We start from the raw sequence: 21,723 nt of genomic DNA, 5'->3' as shown, positions 1-21,723 counted from the left end.
GCCCACTTTATTCATCTGTAGGCTACAGACTTGACAGGTGCAAAGGTCAATCACTGGGCTGGATTTTACATTAGCCTTATTCAGATTTATCAGCATCATTTATCATCAAACTAATCACTGAATCTGCTGAAGGAGAGGATATAAGGAAATGAGGAGAGAAAAAGTGTGTGTAATTGAGTGAGGGTGATGGGCATAGACATAGGCCTGTCTCAAATAGCATTCTATTCTCTTTGTAGTGCACTACTTTTAACCAGGGCCCATAGGGCTCTGGTCAAAATAAGTGTACTATATAGGGACCTAGGGAATAGGGGGCCATTTGGGATTCAGCCATACAATACATGTATATGGTATGACATCATTGAATCTGTATAACTACTGTTCTCTCTGGTGGTGGGTGGGGGGATCACACCACACAGCCTGGCCACGTTATAGCAGCAATAGACATGGGGGTAGCAGCGCAGTGTAGGGAGAGACATAGAGGAGAGCAGGGAGCCAGAGAGACGAGAGAGGAGGGAGGGAGGCAGCCACTTCCGCACCAAATGAGCTCAAGCTCATCATCATCTACAGCAGAGCACATCTCTGATCACACACACACACGTGCACACACGGTAGCCTGCTGCAGCCATAAGAAAACAGAGCCAGAGGAGCACGCAAGAAGACACATAAAGAGAGAGAGGGGGAGAAACCGAGACTGAGGAGAAAGGCAGACATCTGCAGATAGAGATGTCAGGCGTTGTGGTGTCTCTGTGTCTGCTAGCGGTCTTTGTGCTGCTGTGTGAGCTGAGCAGGAGAATCTTAACCAAGCTACTAGCTCCCAAAGGGCTGTGTCTGTCTGCTGTTTACGCCGTGGAGCTGGTCTCTACGCTGCAGTTGTGTATCTGCAACCTAGAGCTGCGTCTATTGGGGGAGGTGGGCCGGCTGCAGCCTCAGTTCTGTCTCAGCCTCACATATCTGGCATCTGTGGTCCATGGCCTCACCTTCCATGGAGCCCTGGGGAACCCCTGTAGCACGCTGGAATACACGTACCGGGGACGCCTCACTGCCAGGTTCTATTCTATTCTACTGTATTCTATTGTTGTCTCTATGTAATGGATACATTATCTATTCTATTGTTGTCTCTATGTAATGGATACATTATCTACTCTATTGTTGTCGCTATGTAATGGATACATTATCTATTCTATTGTTGTCTCTATGTAATGGATACATTATCTATTCTATTGTTGTCTCTATGTAATGAATACATTATCTATTCTATTGGTGTCTCTATGTAATGGATACATTATCTACTCTATTGTTGTCGCTATGTAATGGATACATTATCTACTCTATTGTTGATTATATGTAATGGATACATTATCTACTCTATTGTTGTCTCTATGTAATGGATACATTATCTACTCTATTGTTGTCGCTATGTAATGGATACATTATCTACTCTATTGTTGTATCTATGTAATGGATACATTATCTACTCTATTGTTGTCTCTATGTGATGGATACATTATCTACTCTATTGTTGTCTCTATGTAATGGATACATTATCTATTCTATTGTTGTCTCTATGTAATGGATACATTATCTACTCTATTGTTGATTCTATGTAATGGATACATGATCTATTCTATTGTTGTCTCTATGTAATGGATACATTATCTATTCTATTGTTGTCTCCATGTAATGGATACATTATCTACTCTATTGTTGATTCTATGTAATGGACACATTATCTATTATATTGTTGTCTCTATGTAATGGATACATGATCTATTATATTGTTAATTATATGTAATGGATACATTATCTACTCTATTGTTGATTCTATGTAATGGATACATTATCTACTATATTGTTGTCTCCATGTAATGGATACATTATCTATTATATTGTTGTATCTATGTAATGGATACATTATCTATTCTATTGTTGTCTCCATGTAATGGATACATTATCTACTCTATTGTTGATTCTATGTAATGGATACATTATCTACTCTATTGTTGATTCTATGTAATGGATACATTATCTATTATATTGTTGTCTCTATGTAATGGATACATTATCTATTATATTGTCTCTATGTAATGGATACATTATCTACTCTATTGTTGATTCTATGTAATGGATACATTATCTACTCTATTGTTGATTCTATGTAATGGATACATTATCTATTATATTGTTGTCTCTATGTAATGGATACATTATATATTATATTGTTAATTATATGTAATGGATACCTATTTTAGTCTATTCTTTATAATGGAGAGTATTGGATGAAAAATCTATTATATTCTATGTAAAATGTACACTACCGTTCAAAGGTTTGGGGTCACTTAGAAATGTCCTTGTTTTTGAAAGAAAAGCAATATTTTTGTCCATTAAAATAACATAAAATTGATCAGAAATACATTGTAGACATTGTCTAGGCCCATTATCAGCAGCCATCACTCCTGTGTTCCAATGGCACGTTGTGTTAGCTAATCCAAGTGTAGCATTTTAAAAGGCTGATTGATCATTAGAAAACCCTTTTGCAATTACGTTAGCACAGCTGAAAACTGTTGTACTGATTAAAGAAGCAACATAACTGGCCTTCTTTAGACTAGTTAAGTATCTGGAGCATCAGCATTTGTGAGTTCGATTACAGGCTCAAAATGGCCAGAAACAAAGGACTTTCTTCTGAAACTCGTCAGTCTATTCTTGTTCTGAGAAATGAAGGCTATTCCATGCGAGAAATTGCCAAGAAACTGAAGATCTCGTACAACGCTGTGTACTACTCCCTTCACAGAACAGCGCAAACTGTCTCAAACCAGAATAGAAAGAGGAGTGGGAGGCCCCGGTGCACAACTGAGCAAGAGGACAAGTACATTAGAGTGACTAGTTTGAGAAACAGACGCCTCACAAGTCCTCAACTGGCAGGTTCATTAAATAGTACCCGCAAAACACCAGTCTCAACGTCAAGAGTGAAGAGGCGACTCCGAGATGCTGGCCTTCTAATGGATACATTATCTATTCTATTGTTGTCTCTATGTAATGGATACATTATCTACTATATTGTTGTCTCCATGTAATGGATACATTATCTATTCTATTGTTGTCTCTATGTAATGGATACAGTATCTATTCTATTGTTGTCTCTATGTAATGGATACATTATCTACTATATTGTTGTCTCCATGTAATGGATACAGTATCTATTCTATTGTTGTCTCTATGTAATGGATACAGTATCTATTCTATTGTTGTCTCTATGTAATGGATACATTATCTATTCTATTGTTGTCTCTATGTAATGGATACAGTATCTATTCTATTGTTGTCTCTATGTAATGGATACATTATCTACTCTATTGTTGACTCTATGTAATGGATACATTATCTACTCTATTGTTGATTCTATGTAATGGATACATTATCTACTCTATTGTTAATTATATGTAATGGATACATTATCTATTATATTGTTGTCTCTATGTAATGGATACATTATATATTATATTGTTAATTATATGTAATGGATACCTATTTTAGTCTATTCTTTATAATGGAGAGTATTGGATGAATAATCTATTATATTCTAAGTAAAATGTACACTACCGTTCAAAAGTTTGGGGTCACTTAAAAATGTCCTTGTTTTTGAAAGAAAAGGAAAAACAATTGTCCATTAAAATAACATCAAATTGATCAGAAATACAGTGTAGACATTGTTAACGTTGTAAATGACTATTGTAGCTGGAAACGGCTGATTTTTAATGGAATATCTACATAGGAAACAGAGGCCCATTATCAGCAACCATCACTCCTGTGTTCCAATGGCACGTTGTGTTAGCTGAACGATAGTGTTATATTCTATGGGTACATATTCTATTCTATGCATAATGACATTCTATTGCCGTCTTTCTATAATGGATATGTATTATATGGATACATATTCTATTCTACTCTATTGTATTTAGGAGCGGTGTGCTGAGGATGGTGTGCCAGTTCATGGCAGCTAGCGTGGCTCGTACCATGCTACAGGGGCTGTGGGCCCTCGGTCTCTCTGACCTGCACCTGAGACACACACTCCAGGGCTTCCAATGCATTAGCCCCATCCACACAGACACACACACCAGCCTGGTGCTCCCCGGCCCTCTGGTCACCGCTGCAGCTGTGGAGCTGGCAGGGGCCTTTGCCATGCAGACCGCCTTCACACACACACACACTATGGACCAGAGGTACCGGGTACATGCCATAGCAGCACTCACCGCTACCCTGACCTATGCAGGTGGGTTACCGTGTTTAACCCTGTGTGTGTTATTGTTGCAGGTGTCAGAGATAGGAGCAGTGTTTAACCCTTTGTGTGTTTGTGTTGCAGGTGGCAAGATGACGGGGGCTGTGTTTAACCCTGCGTTGGCCCTCTCCACCCAGTTCTCCTGCAGTGGGCACTCCTTTCTGGATTACTGCCTGGTCTACTGGCTGGCTCCTCTACTAGGTACTAAGACACACACACACACACGCACGCACGCACGCACGCACGCACGCACGCACGCACGCACGCACGCACGCACGCACGCACGCACGCACGCACGCACGCACGCACACACACACACACACACACACACACACACACACACACACAGGTGAACTATGGGGTCCACTTTCTTTTCTGTTTTTCTGACATTACTCCCACTCTCTTCTTCCCACCTCCCATCCTCTTTCTCCTTATTCCTCCTCTTTTTCTGCCTAATCTCTTTCCTTGTCACTCCTCCAATTCTTTCTCTTTTTCTGCCTCATCTCACTCTCCTCTTCCCATCCTCTCTCTCTCTCCTGCAGGTATGATGTGTTCGGTCCTGTTGTTTGATCAGATGTTGTCTGGTAGAGCTTCTCCCTACCGCCCCCTTCTGGCTAACAAGAGGAAATGACCCTGGGTCATTTTCATTAGTGCACACGTAGCAAAACCGTTTTGCAACAGAAAACATTTAACTACAAAAACAAGTCTTTTATTAGACAAGTTCAGGTAGTTCCTCCCCTTTTTGGTTCGTTTTCTTCTGTTTGGTGTCTACGGCCCTGGACCCACCACCAATCCCTACGAACCGAAGACCCTGATGCATAGTGACCTCTTTAAAACTAAGCACATTCAAACAAAAAAAAGACTATATATTGAGATGTTTTTTAATCTAGTATGATTTGTGCAGTGGTGGCTGGTGGCACTTAAAAATTGGTCTGAAACGTAATGATACCATTTCATTTACTTTAATCCAGACATTTTTATGAGCTGTCTTCCTCTGGATTGATGTAAAAAAAAAAATGGATTTCTGTAGTTAGTAGTGTTAGTAGCATATTTAAAACACTTTGAGATAGTAATTTATGTACAGTTCTTCAATAGATATGCCTATGGCCAACTTGAGGAGTATTGTCAACCTTCCCAAGTCCTCCGCAGTCCACACACTCCACTGGCTTCCAGTCAAAGCTCACATCTACTACAAGACCATGGTACTTGCCTACAGAATAACAAGAGGAACTGCCCCTCCAATCTACCTTCAAGCTATGCTCAAACTCTACACCCCAACCCGAGCACTCCGTTCTGCCACCTCTGGTCTCTTGACCTTCCCCCACCCCTATGGGAGGGAAGCTCCCGCTCAGCCCAGTCCAAGCTCTCCTCTGTCCTGGCACCCCAATGGTGGAACCAGCTAGGACAGCAGAGTCCCTGCCCATCTCCAAAAACATCTGAAAACCTACCTCTTCAAAGAGTATCTAAAATAATTCCACAGTATCCATCTCTTCGCACCCCCCCACAAAAGCCTTTTGTGAACTAACACTCGCACTTTACTTTTCTCCCCTTACTAGCTCTGACTTTGCTGAAAGCTACTTTGAGGAAAAACATGCTTGCTATTACTGTGATATGTGGTTGTCTCACCTAGCCATCTTAAAATGAATGCACTATAAGTCACTCTGGATAAGAGCGTCTGCTAAATGACAAAAATGTAATCTAAATGTACGCAAACTGGGTCAGACCTAGGTGAATGATAAAAAAGGTGCTCTGAGAATATTTTTGATGATTTAAGTTGTTGAAATTAACAGTTGAAATGATCAGAGTTGAGTTGCTTTTCCAATCATTAAGCTGTGAGTGAGTGTAGCTCCGGTGGCCTGCTACACCAGACACATAACTTTTGCAGATCAAGAGTTGCTCCTATTTATTTAAATGAAACATGGACGTAAACACTCTGTGAGAGGCTTGTGCTGCTCAGCGTAAAATCATCGCAACAATTATGCAAAATGAACAATATCTATGGGATAAAAAAATCTAAATTAAAAAAGGAACTGATGCAGGGGCGTCGCCAGGGATTTTGGGCCCCATGAAAAGATATCACATTGGGCCACACCACCACAGGCCATACCAACCCTGCGCAATTGCTGTAACCACACACCTCCAGAACCCAATCGACCCATTCAAAGCTTTAAATAACTCTAGCTTTGCAGGCTTGCAACTCTCTTGTAGTCCAATATTTACTAACAGTGAGCTGTGAAAATATAACACTGTGCAGACATGCATGCAACATTCTGCATACAGTGGAATTCACTATTTGATGCAAGACTGATACCCTCTATAAGAAATGTGCTAAAGGCTATATTTTACAGTCTAAATGGAATGTTAATGGTAAAATTCTTGAAGGGAGAATTCTCTTAACATTAATGAATAACTTAAAATAAATATAACTTAAATATACATTAATCTCTTCAATTAAAATAAATTAACATTATCATCTATAGAATGATATAACAAAATAATAAAATCAGAAGCAGATTTTTGAACTGTTTTCAGTCTGTTCTCAGTCTTGTTCTCAGCCTGTGGGCATCATGTGTGTAGTGATCCAATATCCATAGCCATGCCATTTAACAGTTATCACTGGGCCTTGCTCAGCGTTGCTCACCAAGAGCCCAGCGTCAAGCCTTTTTGCTAGCAAAGTCACTGATCAAGTCTTTGAAGTCCAGCTTTCTAGCTAACTGACTTTCAATGGACAGCATGGCAAGACTGCAAAGCCTGTCCTGGGACATAGTGGACCTCAAATAGTTTTTAGCTACCTGAAAGCTCTTTCGCCACCAGCAACAGTCACAGGCAGTGTGCAAAATATACGTAAAGCAATGCACACTTCTCCAAAAATGATTTGCAGCTGCATCTTACAAATTGCATTCAGGAGATCAAGAGGAGACAAGTTAGGGGGGAAAGTGGCAGCATATACAGTGTTCAGGTGTCTTACTTCATTTTGAAACTCAGGTGTAAGATCTCTGGAATGCCTCATGATCAGTGGATGGCACACAGAAGGGACTTTATCCTCACTAATCTGCCCAACTTTCAGAAGAGCAGAAAATTCTTCTACAATTTTTGCAGTGGTGTGGAACCTAGTGTCCAAGTCGTTTATGTTGTCCATAGCAGTAAAAAACAGTGTTCCAAAACAGCTGCACTGTCCTGAGCCGTCTCCTGTTGAGAGGTCTCATCGTGGAATCTCCTCCTTTTCCTCTGGTGGCTGTGTTCCTTGCTAAATTGAGGTGCAACATTCATTTGTGTAGCAATCAGTGTTGCCTCCAACAGGAGAGACTCCCATCCATCTCTAAGAGCCCGCATCTCTTCCTTTAAGGCTCTGATATTGGCTGCCTCTGTGTCAAGTGAGATGTTTCCTGACTGGATAATCACATTCCTGCCCTCAATGAATTGCAGTACCTGCAATTATGCTAACTGACATGTCATTCAACACAATGCTGCTCACCTCCTTCAGTTGGGAGTAGGGCTGGTTCAGGGGGATGGGGATGGGGAGACAGGGCTGCTGAGCCAGAAGCTGCATCTGTTGGGCTTGGCACCAGGCAGGGGCAGGGACAACTGATTTAGTATGAATAGCTTGCTAAAAGTTTGCCTGCATTGATTACATCTCGGCTGAAAGATGCGCGAAATGTAAACACTCAGAATTTTCTGTGACGATATTAACTAACTAATGTTAGGGGATCAAAAGTCGCCTATTTCACTACGGACTACGCTAACAGGTTACTTTCCACCACTCACAGACTACACCCACCGTCCTTTGTGAAAAATTGGGTGACATAATGTCGCCCTTCCTTTTCTCTCCCATCTTTTTCGTTTATGGAAACTAGATTTTTCTTTAGGAAGCTGAAACATTATGCTCCACCGGCACTCCTCACTCGCAATTCACTGCTAGCAAGTACCGTTCGCGCCTGGTTTGGGGGCAGAGGCTCTCTAGATTTTTACTTTTTGCCAAAAACAAGAAAAATAAACCGTTAGTTTTATTAGTACATTGTAAATAAAAATATATTCATGCTGATAGGTTAATAATTTGATGTTGAATTTGTCAGTCACAGGCCCATAGAATCCTCCTAACTTTTCCCACACATATGCAGCCCCTGAATTGATACACTACCCATTTTTGAAATTGCTCCTTGTGCATTCTACATTTCAAGAGTAAGTTTAAAGCCAGACTGAGACCCCTCGCACCACAGTTTGGGAACCACTTGTCTAGCGGTCTAGGCTGCTGCCTCTGGTGCTCATTTACAGTTTACCGTTTCGAATCCAGCCCAAAGCAATTTCAGCACACTCCTATCTATAATGAACAAAAACAAACACAACATGCAACAATCTAAAAGATTTAGCTGAGTTACAGTTCATATAAGGAAATCAGTCAATTTAAATGCATTTATTAGGCCCTAGTCTATGAATTTCACAACTGGGCAGGGGCACAGCCATGGGTGGGCTTGGGAGGTTATAGCCTCCCCAGGTGAAGGTCTTGGGCTGGTGTGGTTACATGTGGTCTGCGGTTGGACATACTGCCAAATTGGTAGAGAAATGAACACAAAATCTCTGGTGGACGTTTCTGCAGCCAGCACGCAAATTGCATACTCCCTCAGCTTTAGACATCTGTGGCATGGTGTTGTGTGACAAAACATCACATTTTAGAGTGGCCTTTGTCCCCATCACAAGGTGCATCTGTGTAATGCTGTTTAATCAGCTTCTTGATATGCCACACCTGTCAGGTAGATGGGTTATCTTGACAAATGATCACTAACAGGGATGTTAACAAATTTGTGCATATGGAACATTTCTGGGATCTATTTATTTCAGCTCCTGAAACATGGACCAACACTTTGCATGTTGCGTTTATATTTTTGTTCAGCATAATAAAACAGACTTCAATATTAAAACATTTGTTGACACCTCAGCATAGCTCCTATGTTACTCCTCTGGAATGTGCACATAACAAACACACTGTTATTCATACAAAAACGATTTATTTATTGAAGAGATTTCATACAAAGACAACACTGCTGTTGGGGAAAACTCAGTACAACTGGTCTTCAGGTACAAAACACGAGAGGAATATATGTGTGTGGAGATGAACAGAAAATTATGCCTTGGGGACAGGAATTGGAGAGGTTGTATTCTCCTATCCCACAATGTACCACAAGTGCTTTGACTGGCTGAGTTGAGTTCCATCTGAGAGAAGAAAAGGGAGCAAAAAAGACAGTGAGAGACTTAACTACAGTATAGTAATGCAGGTCCATAAGGTTGACAGCAGGATGTGGATTTAAAGGTGATCACACAAAACATCACACTAACATACTGATAATTATAATGTAGTATTATGCTATGTTTTTACTAGTGGTCTACGTCTGCATCTTCAAACTGTCCGGCCACCGTCGACCCTGCATCCACCTCCATCCCATCTGCAAAGACAGACATAGAAATAGAATGACTAGAACAGCCAATATACTGATTATCATGAAACACATGCAGCTTTCTTCATGCTCATGTGTTCATAACGGGTGTGGGCTATGCTCTGAACTACATACCTGCTAGTCAGAGTGAAAAAAAGAAAGTTATTATTATTATTTTTTTTCAAGATAGAGATAGGGGCTCTGAATGCCTTGAAAGACAAAGTACATGTGACCAAGTCACACAGGAAAAAAACATTCATACTGGAAATTCCAGCAGTGTGTGTCAAACAAACCTGGCCAGATTGATTTACTGAGTTATATTTACTTACTACGTTAAGTTACAGCACATTCAGAAAGTATTCAGACCCCTTGACTTTTTCCACATTTTGTTACGTTACAGCTTTAGCGCCAGAGGAGATGGCTGCCGTTTTACGGGCTCCTAACCAATTGTGCTATTTTGAGTGTTTTTTGCATTGTTTGTAACTTATTTTGTACATAATGTTTCTGCCACCTTCTCTTATGACTGAAAATAGCCTCTGGACATCAGAACAGCGATTACGCACATTGAACTGGACAAAGATTTTTTCTTTAATGAGTCGGACGCAAAGAATTTACTCCAGATACCCGACCAGGCTCAAAGAAGAGAAGACGCCAGTACAGGGTACACAGGTCCATGTCTCTTGTGATAATTTGTCGGCGAGTGGGTAACCCGCCTCTACCATCCGTCCTATTGGCCAACGTGCAATCATTGGAGAATAAACTGGATGAGCTAATGGATAATATACAGTTGGATAATGGATAATAATGGATAATATACAGTTGGCTGGTTTTTCTGTGCATCGGCAAGACCGAACAGCTGGGTCCATTAAGACAAGGGGTGCGGTCTGTATCTATTTGCCAATAACAGCTGGTGCGCGAAATCAAATATTAAGGAAGTCTTGAGGTTTTGTATCATGATAGCTGTAGACCACACTATTTACCAAGAGAGTTTATCTATATTTTTCGTAGCTGTCGATTTACCACCACAAACTGATGCTGGCACTTAGACCGCACTCAACGAGCTGGATATTGCCATAAGCAAACAAGAAAATGCTCATCCAGAAGCGGCGCTCCTAGTGGTCGGGGACTTTAATGCTGGCAAACTTAAATCTGTTTTACCTCATTTCTACCGGCATGTTACATGTGCAACAAGTAGAAAAAAACAAAACAGATATACATTTTTAAAAACCTCTAGACCACCTTTACTCCACACAGAGACGCGTACAAAGCTCTCCCTCGCCCTCCATTTGGCAAATCTGACCATAATTATATTCTTCTGATTCCCACTCATAAGCAAAATCCCACAGTGACCGTACCTACATACCCCAACCAGAAGCCATGGATTACAGGCACCATCTGCACTGAGCTAAACGGTAGAGCTGCCGCTTTCAAGGAAAGCGACTCTAACCCAGACGCTTATAAGAAATCCCGCTACGCCCTCAGACGAACAGTCAAACAGGCAAAGCGTAAATACAGGACTAAGATTGAATCCTACAAGACCAGCTCCGACACTGTTCGGATGTGGCAAGGCTTGCAAACTATTAAGGACTACAAAGGGAAGCCCAACCGCGAGCTGCCCAGTGATACAAGCCTACCAGACGAGCTAAAGGACTTTGAGGCAAGCAACACTGAAGCATGCATGACAGCACCAGCTGGTCCGGACTACAGTGTGATCACGGTCGCCGTAGCCGATGTGAGTAAGACATTTAAACAGGTCAACATTCACAAGGCCACAGGGCCAGACGGATTACCAGACCGTGTACTCCGAGCATGCGCTTACCAGCTGGCAAGTGTCTTCACTGACATTTTCAACCTGTCCCTGGCCAAGTCTGTAATACCAACATGTTTCAAGCAGACCACCATAGTCCCTGTGCCCAAGAACACTAAGGTAACCTGCCTAAATGACTACAGACCCGTAGAACTCACATCAGTAGCCATGAAGTACTTTGAAAGGCTGGTCATTGCTCACAACACCATTATCCCAGAAACCCTAAATCCACTCCAATTTGCATACAGCCCCAACAGATGACGCAATCTCTATTGCACTCAACACTGCCCTTTCCAACCTGGACAAAAGGTACACCTATGTGAGAATGCTGTTCATTGACTACAGCTAAGCATTCAGCACCATAGTACCCTCAAAGGTCATCATTAAGCTAAGGACCCTGGGACTAAACACCTCCCTCCGCAACTGGATCCTAGACTTCATGACAGGCCGCTCCCAGTGGTAAGGGTAGGCAACAATATATCTGCCACACTGATCCTCAACACAGGGGCCCCTCAGGGGTGCGTGCTCAGTCCCCTCTATGACCAAGCACGATTCCAACACCATTATTAAGTTTGCCGACAACACAACGTGATAGGCCTGATCACCGACAACGATGAGACAGCCTATAGGGAGGTCAGAGACCTGGAACTGTGGTGCCAGGACAACCTCTCCCTTAACTTGATCAAGACTAAGGAGATGATTGTGGACTACAGGAAAAGGAGGGCCGCACACACCTCCATTCTCATCGACAGGGCAGTAGTGGAGCAGGTTGAGAGCTTCAAATTCCTTGGTGTCCACATCACCAACAAGCTAACATGGTCCAAACACACCAAGACAGTCTTGGCATGGGTCCTCAGATACTCAAAAAGTCTTACAGCTGCACCATCAAGAGCATCCTGACTGGTTGCATCACCACCTGGTATTGCAACTGCTCGGCCTCCGACCGCATGGCGCTACAGAGGGTAGTGCATACGGACCAGTACATTACTGGGGACAAGCTTCCTGCCACCCATAACCTTTATACCAGGCTGTATCAGAGGAAGGCCATAAAAATTGCCAGACTCCAGCCACCCTAGTCATAGACTGGCTACTATATTTTTTAACTCTTCTTTTTCTTAAAACTGGATTGTTGGTTAAAGGCTTGTAAGTAAGCAGTTGACAGTGTATGTCAGAGCAAAAACCAAGCCACGAGGTCGAAGAAATCGTCTGTAGAGCTCCGAGACTGTGATTGTGTCAAGGCACAGATCTGGGGAAGGGCACCAAAACATTTCTGCAGCATTGAAGAAGTTTGGAACCGCCAAAACTTTTCCTAGAGCTGGCCGCCTGGTTAAACTGAGCAATCGGGGGAGAAGAGTTCCAGTGGCAACAGCCTCCATGAACCCCCCCCAGCGCTACTGGGGGGGTTCATGTATCATGAAAGAAACTAATACGGTACTCTGGTGAATGTGATCGGCGTGCAGAGCTGGATGTGTGTCCCTGCTGAGGATACCTCAGACAAGGTTAAAGGTCAACTGAAGGGGAGTGTGACCCTGGCCGAGGGGGGTTGGACCCCTTGCCTTTCCATTGGTCTACTCTCTGGGGTTGCCCTTCGTCAGGAGACACAAAGTGGTTGTGGAGAAGCACCTAGAGTGCTGGGAGGAGGAGTGGAGTCGCACCATGGTTCTGTCCTCCAGAGGAGAATGGCTACCCGGTAGGGGGACCACTATAGAAGAACACATTCAGTCGGCCGGGTCAGAGCTCAGATGGGCCTTAGAGAAATGTGGGAACAGGTACCATGTCAACAACAAGGAGAAAGAGCTACCACAGAAGATCAAAAAGTAGGTACCAAATAGGGAAGAGATGGAGGGAGAGAGATGATGGTACAAGAGAGAAAAGATAGAAGTGTAAGAAGAGTGTGCGACAGAGGGAAGAGATTCTAGCAGATGTATCCTTCTCAGAGAAACACTCTTTTGTAGTGATAAGTCAGCGGCAGGCGGAGAAGTTGGAGAACCATCCGGTGCTCAAGAGAAGGACTAACTGTACTGGCTTATTAGTTGCCAGTATCAGGCTGACTTCAATGCTCTTATTTTAACTTCTAGAGGACTCCATGGCTAAGCTCCATCATCTGACAGAGATGCTTGTTCCATTCAAGCCAGTCAGAATATTCTAAGACCAAGGAGCTAGCCTGGTAATATTTTTGTAACCTATATCAATGTTTTTGCATGCATCTTTTATTGATTTATGTTACGTTCTCTTTGTTATGTAGTGACTATGTAGAGCGGGATCATTGTCACTCTGTCCTCAAGTGCCATCCAGGCTGTATCACAACCGGCCGTGATTGGGAGTTCCATAGGGTGGTGTTCAATTGGGCCAGCATCGTCCGGGTTTGGCCGGTGTAGGCCGTCATTGTAAATAAGAATTTGTTCTTAACTGACTTGCCTAGTTAAATAAATCTTGTGGTTATTACAATACACACCACATCTAACAAGCAGAGCCGAGAAAGTCAGTTTCAAGAACCTCCGCTGTATATTATTTACATCCCATTCATGAAATTTTGCCTGTGAGGTTCTACTATTTCAGCGTGTGTGTGACCTATCCTTGTATCCTGTGTTAGACTATGTGTGTGACCTATCCTTGTACGTGTGTGTGACCCACCGTCAAACTCTCCATTGGTCTCATCAGTGCGGACCCCAGCCATGTGAAAGGTGTTTGCGACAGACTGAGCTAACATGCCCTCCAGTCTCTGTAGAGTGGCCTGGCCTTCAGCCCTCAGCCCCGACACACCCTCCTCATATGTACAGAATGACGGGATATCACCCTGACCATGCTCTGGAGGACAGAGAGAGAGAATACCACCTGTGAGTGCGCGTGTACCTGTGTGTGTAGTTGTAGCAGCTGATAGGGTGAGTGCGTAGTTGTTAGGCTTTTTACCTGCCTCTTTTCCGTTGAAGGGAGAAAGAAGGTGGAGATACAATGTTAGTATTATCTTCTTGATTACTCCATCTATGCGAGTTCGTGAACTGTATGTTAAAGTGTGTCTGTGTGTGTCTGTATGCTTGTATAAATGAGTGAGTTACACACCTGCCTCCTCCACATCGTACTCATCTCCATCAAAATCCCCGTTGGAGTCTTCGTCATCTGGGTCTGGGTGCAGGGCCTGACACTCACACATCGCTGAAAACATAGACTCCACTGGACGGACACACACACACGTTAGGGAAATCCTAGCTGGCATAGTGTTTCCAAACTAGAGCTGCATGTCAAAAAACTGGAGAGCCAAAAGCTTTAGACATCCCTAATGCATGTGTGTATAGAGATGTTTGAACTTGTTATTGGCTATTGTACAGCACTGGTTACATTATATGTGGAAGATGTTATTATCTGTGACCTGCTTAATAAAGATGCATTGACTTAAATTTAGCCCTGCACAACTAGACATCCCTCTCCCCTCACACTTACATGCTGCCTTGTCGCTAGGGACGAAGCGGATCTCTGTGATACCCTCACACGCATCTTCCTCACTGCTCTTATCCTCATCCTCCTCATCATGGGCATTCTCCTGCATCTCATCTGGGGAACACACAGACACACACTTTAAGATCTTCTTACTCGATCACAAGTTTGTGTTTCACTGCGAGTTTGATATTGACACTGATGGACAGGTGTGTGTCTCACCGTTGAGTTTTGCGTTGACCATGACGTATAGATGTTCCTGTGGGTAGGCGCTGAGGTCTCGTGAGATGGCGTGAAGGCTGATAGTGGGGTACTCCAGAGAGAAGCCCATCCCTGACCCGTCAAACCACGACAACCGCCTGGAAAACACAGGAAAGCAGCATTCTCACTCAACGTCAACAAAAAGGAGATGATCGTGGACTTCAGGAAACAGCACCCCCCTATCCACATTGACGGGACCGCAGGGGAGCGGCATACACATCACTGACAAACTGAAATGGTCCACCCACACAGATAGTGTGGCGAAGAAAGCGCAACAGCGCCTCTTCAACTTCAGGAGGCTGAAGAAATTTGGCTTGGCACCTAAAACCCTCAAACTACCTGCCCAAAGGGTGGTGCGGTCTGCCCAACGCATCACCGGTTGCAAACTACCTGCCCTCGAGGACACCTACAGCACCCGATGTCACAGGAAGGCAAAACATTTTTAAATCAAGGACAACAACCACCTGAGCCACTGCCTGTTCACCCCACTACCTTCCAGAAGGTGAGGTCAGTACAGCTGCATCAAAGCTGGTACCGAGAGACTGAAAAACAGCGTCTATCTCAAGGCCATCAGACTGTTAAATGGCCATCACTAGCACATTAGAGGCTGCTGCCTATATACAGACTTGAAATCACTGGCCACTTCAATGGAACACTAGTCACTTTAACAATGTTACATCTCTCATCTCATATGTATATACTCTATACTATTCTACTGTATCTTAGTCTATGCTGCTCTGACATTACTCATCCATATACTTATACATTCTTAATATCATTATTTTACGTAGATGATTGTGTATTGGGTATATGTTGAGAAATTGTTAGATATTACTGCACTGTCAGAGCTAGAAACACAAGCATTTCACTACACCCGCAATAACATATTCTAAACACATGCATGTGACCAATCAAATTTGATGACTACTATATGGTGAAAACTCATTGTATTTCCTTGATTCATCTTGTCCTCCCTCCTTTCCTCAAAACGGAGGAACCTCAGATCTTCCCGGCCAATGTGCTTTGAGAAGGAGACAAGGAGGAAGGATGTGAGGCAAGGAGATGTGATTAATCAATTAAATATAATTGAGATCCACGTCAAGTCATTGACTAGTTAGCTAACATGATGCAACATTCAAGTTCAAGGTGCTCAAGTTGAAGTTTATAAAAATAAATGTTAAGTTTATATTTTCAAAGCAAAAACACTAAGAAAACATGTAAGTCTTGAAACTTCCTGATTTTAGGACTTTAGAAATTAGCAAGCATGCTAACTAACAAATGTCAACTGGCTAAACAATGCTAGCTAACTAACTAGCTAGCCACCACACCAGAGCGTCACATACGTTTCAGCAACGTAGAGAGTCCCTGCGCCGAGACCCTTCCCGTCCAACACCGCCGTCGTCTCGCCTTGTTCATGCCGGACTCCCTCGCTGGGTCGGGGGACACTCCTTAGCAGAACCATCCTCGGAAACTGATGGAGGACGGCAGAGAGAACTCTATTTTGGGTCGGTCCGGAGCGGTCAACAACACTGCACTTCTGTGACGTGGCTGGCTAACTTCGTTTCCCAAAACTGCCTATTTAACTCTACTGTCTGAACAGAAACGGATAGCTAGATGTCTGTGCAGGCAAGACAAACGAAAAGACGATATAGCTATCGATAGCCTGAAGAGTTAACGAGTCGGAATATTTATTTAGTAGACATTCCCCTGATACGTTAGTGCCATTAGCTTGCTCGGTAGCATTTACTCGACCCAGCTCCCACGCTGCTTTCACTGCTAGCTAACAGGTAGCTAACGTCACCGTTCTTATTATACCTCAGTGGTAACAACTACGCATCCCCGCCAATAAAATAAGCTGCGACAAAGTAAATATGGCTCGTAATAAAACAAAATGTAAGCACTTATTGGTCTTATTTTTTAGGTTAGGGTTCTTTACTATAGCTCAGAGTTAGGGTTTCAAATAGATACATTGTAGAAATAGGCGAGGGTTATGACGCTGTGGAAACTAGTGACGACCAAGAGAAGAGAAGGAACAGCGGCAAGAAAACATTACCGCCTACTACAGGTCGGGGGGTGTACGAGGAAGTGATGATTTTCCTCTTCCTACTAGCCGCGCGAAAAGTTAAAAACAACATAACTACTTGGCTAAAGGTATGTGGACACCAGCTAGTCGAAAATCTAATTCCAAAATCATGGGCATTACTATGGAGTTGGTTCCCCCTTTGCTTCTATAACAGCCGCCACTCTTCTGGGGCGGCTTTCTACTAGATGTTGGAACATTGCTGCAGGGACTTGTTTCAATTCAGCCACAAGAACATTAGTGAGGTTGGGCACTGATGATGAGCAATTAGGTCTGGCTTGCAGTCTGCGTTCCAATTCATCCCAAAGGTGTTCAATGGGGTTGAGGTCAGGGCTCTGTGCAGGCCAGTCAAGTTCTTCCACACCGATCTCCATAAACCATTTCTGTATGGACCTCGCTTTGTCATGCTGAAACAGGAAAGGTCCTTCCCCAAACAGTTGTAACAAAGCTGGAAGCACAGAATCGTCTAGAATCAGTGGTGGAAAAAGTATCCAATTGTCATACTTGAGTAAAAGTAAAGATTCATTATTAGAAAATGACAAGTAAAAGTGAAAGACCCAGTAAAATACTACTTGAGTAAAAGTCAGTATTTGGTTTTATTTGGTATTTGCTAAAATATACTTAAGCATCAAAATTAAAAGTATAAGTAATCTCATTTTCCTTATACTAAGCAAACCATTTTACATGTTTTAATTTACAGAAAGCCAGGGGCACACTCCAACATACATACATAATTTACAAATTAAGCATTTGTGTTTAATGAGTCCAGAGGATCAGAGGCAATAGATGATCAGGGATGTTATCTTGATAATTGTGTGATTTGGACCCTTTTCCTGTATTGCTAAGCATTCAAAATATAACAAGTACTTTAGGTGTCAGGGAAAATGTATGGAGTAAAAAGTACATTATTTTGTTAAGAAATGTAGTAAAGTAAAAGTTGTCAAAAATATAAATAGTAAAGTACAGATACCCCAAAAAACAACTCAAGTAGATACTTTAAAGTATTTTTACTTAAGTACTTTACACCACTGTCTAGAATGTCATTGTATACTGTAGCGTTTAGATTTCACTTCACTGGAACTAATGGGCCTAGCCCAAATCATGAAAAATAACCCCAGATCATTATTCCTCCACCACCAAACTTTACATTTGGCACTATGTAATAGGGAAGGCAGCGTTCTTCTGGCATCCACCAAACCCCGATTCATCTGTCGGACTGGCAGATGGTGAAGCATGATTCATCTCCGGAGTACAATGGCTGCAAGCTTTACACCATTCGAACCGACGCTTGGCATTGGGCATGGTGATTTTAAGCTTCAGTGTGGCTGCTCGTCCATGGAAAACTATTTCATGAAGCTCCTGACGAACAGTTCTTGTGCTGTTGTTGCTTCCACAGGCAGTTTGTAACTCAGTGAGTGTTGAAACCGAGGACAGACGATTTTTATGCTCTTCAGCACTGACGAACTGACTTGTTGGAAAGGTGACATCCTATGACGATGCCACGTTGAAAGTATCTGAGTTCAGTAAGGCCTGTCGTGGCTGAATCAGAATTAGTTAGGTAACATATATAAATAAGATGTTTTAGATATCTTTATGCTTGTCATTAGAATGTCTTCTTTTGGACTATACTGTTGGCAGTTGCATTGGCCTTTCTCTCTAGGGAAAAGTCACTTGGGGCCCAGAGAGGGTAGGAGAATGGCAGTGTCTGGAACCATTGTATTACCCCTCTGTTGTGTTCAACTTATCTTTCATGGTATATGACCTAGAGAATCACTCCCCTTTCTGAGCTTGTCCAGGAGGGGGTGTATTTGAGATGGGAGTATCTAGAATTGACAATTGATATATGCCATTGGATGAGGTAATGTTTTCGTACTAAGTGGTACCAAGAACGAGATTACAATCTCGTCTTAAGAGACCAAACTGAACGATAATTTATAGCTAATGCTATCTAGCTATGGGATACTCCTCTTTCAAGTAAAAGGTTCTTTGTAATGTTCCTAAGATCTGTTATTCGTCATGTAAGTTGAGAGGGGTGTATCTTTTCTATAAAGGAAACTAAGAATTGTTTTGTAAGCACTCTCAGAGAATTCATTTATAGACACTGAATTGATCTGAGAGTCAAAAAAGGGCTATGGGGGGCCTCCCGGGTGGCACAGTGGTCTAGGGCACTGCATCGCAGCGCTAGCTGCGCCACCAGAGACTCTGGTAACATATATAAATGTTTCGGGTTGGAGGCGCGCTGTGTTAAGAAGCAGTGCGGCTTGGTTGGGTTGTGTTTCGGAGGACGCATGGCTTTCGACCTTCGTCTCTCCCGAGCCCGTACGGGAGTTGTAGCGATGAGACAAGATAGTAATTACTAGCAATTGGATACCACGAAAATTGGGGAGAAAAGGGGGTAAAATAAATTTAAAAAAAAAAGGGCTATGGTGAAGCTCATATATAATTAAAGATGGACTTTATAATATAACTCTGACTTGTGTGTGGTTTGCTCTCTCATCATTGAGTAATACAGGAAATAACCTGGGAGGGTGGGTCTTCCAGCGCCAGTACCCCTTGCAAGTCTTTTGATGTAAAATTCTTGAGTCCCAAAAACTTTTCAGCTGCAGCCACAATGTCTAGTTTCTTCGACTTCTTTGAGACTTGCGCTGTACAGTTTATAACTGTGGCAATGAACACAATGAAATCCACCTTAACAGGGCATCTTTTGTCTGGAAGCAAACATTTACTACAGGCTGTGGTGTATCCACTAACATCTCTTCACTAGCATCACTTGTTTTCTTAATTCTTTGAATCTGCTCCGCATGGAGATTCGATTGACCGCTCTAACTTTTAACACCTCAATTTCCTTCACCCTTACAGGGCTCTCCAGAACTCAGGATCATGATCCCCACCACAATTGAAACACCGTCGTCCTTTCTTCCATATACTCTGTTTATCTGCACACACTTGAAACATGGCCAAATCCTTTACAATTCTTACACTGCAGTGGTTTGGGGACGAAAGCTCTTACAGCATATATTACATAACCATTTGCTCTTTATCAAAAAACAACAGGACCGTCAGACTTTATTTTTCTCCATTCACCCAGCGGGTCAGACGCCGGGCACTAACCACACCAGGAATTCTCTTCAGGTATTCAAGCTGAACATCCGTCGTCAACTCCATTGACGGGTGCTCTACTCCGAAGTTCAAAACACAAAACTTATGTTGTCCGGATTCTTTTGAGGCCCACTGCAATCTTCCTCTGCTCTTCAGAAATACAATTAATCAAAATAAGACCACTCTGACATACTCTCTGGTTACTCTGACATACTCCACTTTTTCAAGTGCATACTTCAATATTTGACACCTCAAACATGTTTCCCCACATACGCATCCTTACTCATCAAACGCAGTTGTTTGTTTACAGTTGTTTTCCTGTGGAGGAGTGGTTGTCTCAGTGGTCTGGCAGAACTGTGTTGCGGTTACCATGGCCATAGGTAGTGGTACTGTCTGAGTTTACTGCGTTCTATACTTTGCTCTGGTGCATATTAACTTAAATATGCACCAGAGTTCCTCTGTGGAGATGGGTGAACCTTCCAGAAGGACAACCATCTCTGCAGCACTTCACCAATCAGGCCTTTATAGTAGAGTGGCCAAACAGAAGCCACTCCACAGTAAAAAGGCACATGACAGCCCACTTGGAGTTTGCCAAAAGGCACCTAAAGGACTCTCAGACCATGAGAAACAAGATTCTCTGGTTTGATGAAACCAAGCTTGAACTCTTTGGCCTGAACGCCAAGAGTCACATTTGGAGGAAACCTGGCACCATCCCTACGGTGAAGCATGGTGGTAGCAGCATCATGCTGTGGAGATGTTTTTCAGCAGCAGGGACTGGGAGACTAGTCAGGATCGAGTGAAAGATGAAGGGAGCAAAGTACAGAGAAATCCTTGATGAAAACCTGCTCCAGACCACTCAGAACCTTAGACTGGGGGCGAAGGTTCACCTTCCAACAGGACGACACTAAGCACATAGCCAAGACAACACAGGAGTGGCTTTGGGACAAGTCTCTGAATGTCCTTGAGTGGCCCAGCCAGAGACCGGACTTGAACCCGATCTAACATCTCTGGAGAGACCTGAAAATAGCTGTGAGGCAACACTCCCCATCCAACCTGAGAGCTTGAGAGGATCTGCAAAAAATGGGAGAAACTCCCCAAATACAGGTGTGCTAAGCTTGTAACATCATACCCAAGACAACCCGAGGCTGTAATCGCTGCCAAAGGTGCTTCAACAAAGTACTGAGTCAAGTGTCTGAATACTTATGTAAATGTGATATTTCAGTAGAATTTTTTATAAAATTGCTAAATATTCTGAACCTGTTTTTGCTTTGTCATTGAGTATTATTGCATGTAGATTGATGAGGAAGAAAAACAATACATTTTAGAATAAGGCTGTACGTAA

The 21,723-nt window shown here is 42.8% G+C and overlaps 2 protein-coding genes across 4 annotated transcripts; one reads left to right on the top strand and one right to left on the bottom strand.

Annotated features, from left to right (window-relative positions):
• The first annotated feature begins 723 nt into the window (after positions 1-723).
• On the top strand, positions 724-4,904 carry LOC120029202 (aquaporin-11-like). Its single transcript, XM_038974495.1, has 4 exons — positions 724-1,046; positions 3,957-4,267; positions 4,358-4,474; positions 4,816-4,904. The coding sequence occupies exons 1-4, from the start codon at positions 724-726 to the stop codon at positions 4,902-4,904; spliced, it is 840 nt and encodes a 279-aa protein (XP_038830423.1).
• Positions 4,905-9,259: 4,355 nt separating this feature from the next.
• On the bottom strand, positions 9,260-17,230 carry LOC120028762 (methylosome subunit pICln-like). 3 transcript variants are annotated; one of them, XM_038973996.1, is made up of 8 exons: positions 16,546-17,230; positions 15,164-15,300; positions 14,948-15,058; positions 14,570-14,680; positions 14,420-14,425; positions 14,144-14,317; positions 9,645-9,711; positions 9,260-9,481 (listed from the first exon to the last, which is right to left on the bottom strand). In XM_038973996.1, coding segments are annotated over exons 1-8 (726 nt in total). In that variant the 5' UTR covers positions 16,665-17,230; the 3' UTR covers positions 9,260-9,480. The 3 variants fall into 3 exon arrangements, with proteins under 3 accessions (XP_038829924.1, XP_038829923.1, XP_038829925.1); XM_038973995.1 differs by having other exon boundaries at positions 9,260-9,711; XM_038973997.1 differs by lacking the exon at positions 14,420-14,425 and having other exon boundaries at positions 9,260-9,711; positions 16,546-16,664.
• Between the last annotated feature and the right edge of the window lie 4,493 nt (positions 17,231-21,723).

Source organism: Salvelinus namaycush, chromosome 34 (assembly GCF_016432855.1).
Source record: "Salvelinus namaycush isolate Seneca chromosome 34, SaNama_1.0, whole genome shotgun sequence".
Taxonomy (NCBI): Eukaryota; Metazoa; Chordata; class Actinopteri; order Salmoniformes; family Salmonidae; genus Salvelinus; species Salvelinus namaycush.
Note: the sequence above shows the minus strand (reverse complement) of the source record. Positions and strands in the feature narration are given on the sequence as shown.

What these genes read in the sequence shown, in the direction of transcription:
- LOC120029202 (XM_038974495.1), top strand. Translation starts at nt 724, where the DNA reads ATGTCAGGCGTTGTGGTGTCTCTGTGTCTGCTAGCGGTCTTTGTGCTG. An exon ending in CGGGGACGCCTCACTGCCAG is followed by an intron (nt 1,047 to 3,956) that starts GTTCTATTCTAT and finishes TATTGTATTTAG; the next exon opens with GAGCGGTGTGCTGAGGATGG. An exon ending in CTGGCTGGCTCCTCTACTAG is followed by an intron (nt 4,475 to 4,815) that starts GTACTAAGACAC and finishes TCTCTCCTGCAG; the next exon opens with GTATGATGTGTTCGGTCCTG.
- LOC120028762 (XM_038973995.1), bottom strand. Translation starts at nt 16,664, where the DNA reads ATGGTTCTGCTAAGGAGTGTCCCCCGACCCAGCGAGGGAGTCCGGCAT. An exon ending in ACTCTCTACGTTGCTGAAAC is followed by an intron (nt 15,301 to 16,545) that starts GTATGTGACGCT and finishes TGTGTTTTCCAG; the next exon opens with GCGGTTGTCGTGGTTTGACG. An exon ending in GACCAATGGAGAGTTTGACG is followed by an intron (nt 9,712 to 14,143) that starts GTGGGTCACACA and finishes CTGTCTTTGCAG; the next exon opens with ATGGGATGGAGGTGGATGCA.